At 36.4% G+C, this 2,351-nt stretch overlaps 1 protein-coding gene across 1 annotated transcript; it reads left to right on the top strand.

The window, feature by feature from the left end:
* Positions 1-231: 231 nt before the first annotated feature.
* On the top strand, positions 232-1,782 carry LOC143530803 (E3 ubiquitin-protein ligase SDIR1-like). The gene is made up of 8 exons (XM_077026238.1): positions 232-309; positions 388-442; positions 527-579; positions 699-927; positions 1,013-1,127; positions 1,252-1,297; positions 1,447-1,569; positions 1,669-1,782. Exons 1-8 carry the CDS (start codon positions 232-234, stop codon positions 1,780-1,782), a joined length of 813 nt encoding a protein of 270 aa, XP_076882353.1.
* Positions 1,783-2,351: the final 569 nt, after the last annotated feature.

Here is a 2,351-nt window from a genome sequence, read left to right as displayed (position 1 = left end):
ACTTAAATTACTCAGTGGATTCCATACTGTCTCTGCTTTTTTAGCACAATTCATGGTTTACTTGACACTTAGGGCATAACTACAGTGAATGTGACTTGATTGAGAATTAGGTATTCTTATACAACTTCCTTATTTTTGAAATTTGCTGATTTACTGATCATCTGGTGCAGGCCTTACTTATTATTACTAGAAGTGTTTGATAAATTAGTATTCACATAAAACTCAACAATCATGAGTTTTGTATTCAGAGGAACCCGAGGGGATATAGAAACCGGGCTTCCTGGATTTATTCCTGACCGTCGTTCTCTGGTATACTCTATTTTCTGTTACAGATTCCTGGATAAAACCATTAGATTGTACTAATTACATATTTGTTTGTTTTGTCAGCGATTACACGCGGCTAGACCTGTAAATACAAACTCAGTTGCATTTCTCGTCACAGGTACACGTTAGTTCTTAGGTTTTATAACTTTTTTTTTAATTATTTTTAAATTATATCCACTCATTAAATCTTTTCATGATACAGTCCTCTTATTGTTCATGATACTGAACTCCCAACAAATGTCACCAAATTTCCTGGTATATGTCCACCATTCCACCTCAACTTATTATTTGTTTTTATGTTTTAGTGTTCTTTTGTATATATATTCTGTTATATCAGTATCTGAGTTTCGTTTTGTTTTGGTTTCTTGATTTAGCCTTGGGTAGTACTTGGTGTGTTTTTGATGGCTACATGCTTAAGAATGTATGCCACCTGGCAGCAACTCCAAGCTCAGGCACAAGAAAATGCAGTGGCAGCTAGCGGTCTTCTCGGTCATACTGAACTGCGGTTGCAAATGCCACCTTCTATAGAACATGCAACACGAGGGCGATTACAAGGGCTCAGATTACAACTTGCATTACTTGACAGAGAATTTGATGATTTAGGTACGTCTGCAGTGTCATTATGTTATTTGCAGCATAATTTCTAGATTGTGGAATACGCTTATTAATCTATGGTATGTGTTTGCAGATTATGAAACTTTAAGAGCACTGGATGCAAATAATGCGCCAACGGTGAATTCATTGAGCGAGGAAGATTTAAATTCTCTTCCTATTCATAAGTACAAGGTCGCTAACTCTAAACGGTACAAATCCACCTTCGCTAAACATCTATAACATGCATTTTAAGTTGTTTGGTGTTATTACTTTTAACATCTTTTTATAATAAACTTGGTATCAATAACGTGCTAATGTTTAAAATCAATACAGTGGTAGTTCGTCTGCGGAAAATGGTTCATCTTCAGCAACACCTGAGGTAATTATATATTTCTTTTTATATTATTTTGTTCTCAATTTCAAGTTATTCGTTTTTTTTTTGTTGACCATCAGAAACCGTTAAGGAAAACTCATGGGGTCCGGTTACAAACTGCAATTTAATGACTTTGTTATCGTTTTCTTTAATAGCAGAAGGTAGAGACTGGTAATGCGGTTGGTGGGAAGACTTCTGAAGACGAGTTGACTTGTAGTGTTTGCTTGGAGCAAGTTAATGTCGGTGAACTGGTTCGTAGTTTACCATGCCTGCATCAGGTATGCGATGGTGTCTCTTATATTTAGGGCATGGAGTTGTAATTATATCATGCACGTTGGTGTTTTGGTTTTTATGAGAAGATGTATGTTTTCTTGCAGTTTCATGCAAATTGCATTGACCCGTGGCTGCGGCAGCAAGGAACTTGTCCGGTTTGTAATTTTAAAGTTGGGTCTGCATGGCATGAGAATGAAGAAGAGACGGATATGGTTTGACTCAGGTTAAGTTGTCTGACCTATTCTTAAAATCGGGTATGGGTTATAGGATGATTAAAGAGAAGGAGCTAGCCTTAGGTGATTTTCTAAGAGTTTTTGTTTAAGGATGTAAAGGGTAAACCGAGCGGTGTATATTATGTACAAAACAATGTTTGTATGGTTTCGTTTAGAATGATCTTGTGGTTGAATGGTTTCCGATTCTAAAGGTGGTATACCAACAGCCATTTACATATAAGGTTTTGTTTTGTTGACACTTGGTAATGGTAGTATTAGTTTACCAACCGAGTGACGCGATTCGTTATGGTTAAGGATGAAGCTATGATTATACGTTTCGGTTTTTGTTATTATCTGACTGGCTTCGTAGATCGAATCTGGATGTTACATATGAAGTTATTTATTTATTTTTGGTATTTGTTCGTAATAAAAAAGAGGCCCAATGACTTTAAACTAAAGTACTGAAAGAAGGCACAGGTCCATAAAACAACGCCTCATGGTCCATAAATGACTAGCGAGGACGAGCCAAGTTGTTCACAATTATCGGCTCATTAAAACCTGAATATGAGCAAAGC

This window comes from Bidens hawaiensis, unplaced genomic scaffold (assembly GCF_021521415.1).
Source record: "Bidens hawaiensis isolate Kalapana, Puna unplaced genomic scaffold, B.hawaiensis_p1.1 tig00009039_1, whole genome shotgun sequence".
Taxonomy (NCBI): domain Eukaryota; kingdom Viridiplantae; phylum Streptophyta; class Magnoliopsida; order Asterales; family Asteraceae; genus Bidens; species Bidens hawaiensis.
Note: the sequence above shows the minus strand (reverse complement) of the source record. Positions and strands in the feature narration are given on the sequence as shown.

Coding starts and splice junctions, on each gene's coding strand:
- LOC143530803 (XM_077026238.1), top strand. CDS start 232: ATGAGTTTTGTATTCAGAGGAACCCGAGGGGATATAGAAACCGGGCTT. Junction 928..1,012: donor CAGAGAATTTGATGATTTAG/GTACGTCTGCAG, acceptor ATGTGTTTGCAG/ATTATGAAACTTTAAGAGCA. Junction 1,298..1,446: donor CATCTTCAGCAACACCTGAG/GTAATTATATAT, acceptor TTTCTTTAATAG/CAGAAGGTAGAGACTGGTAA.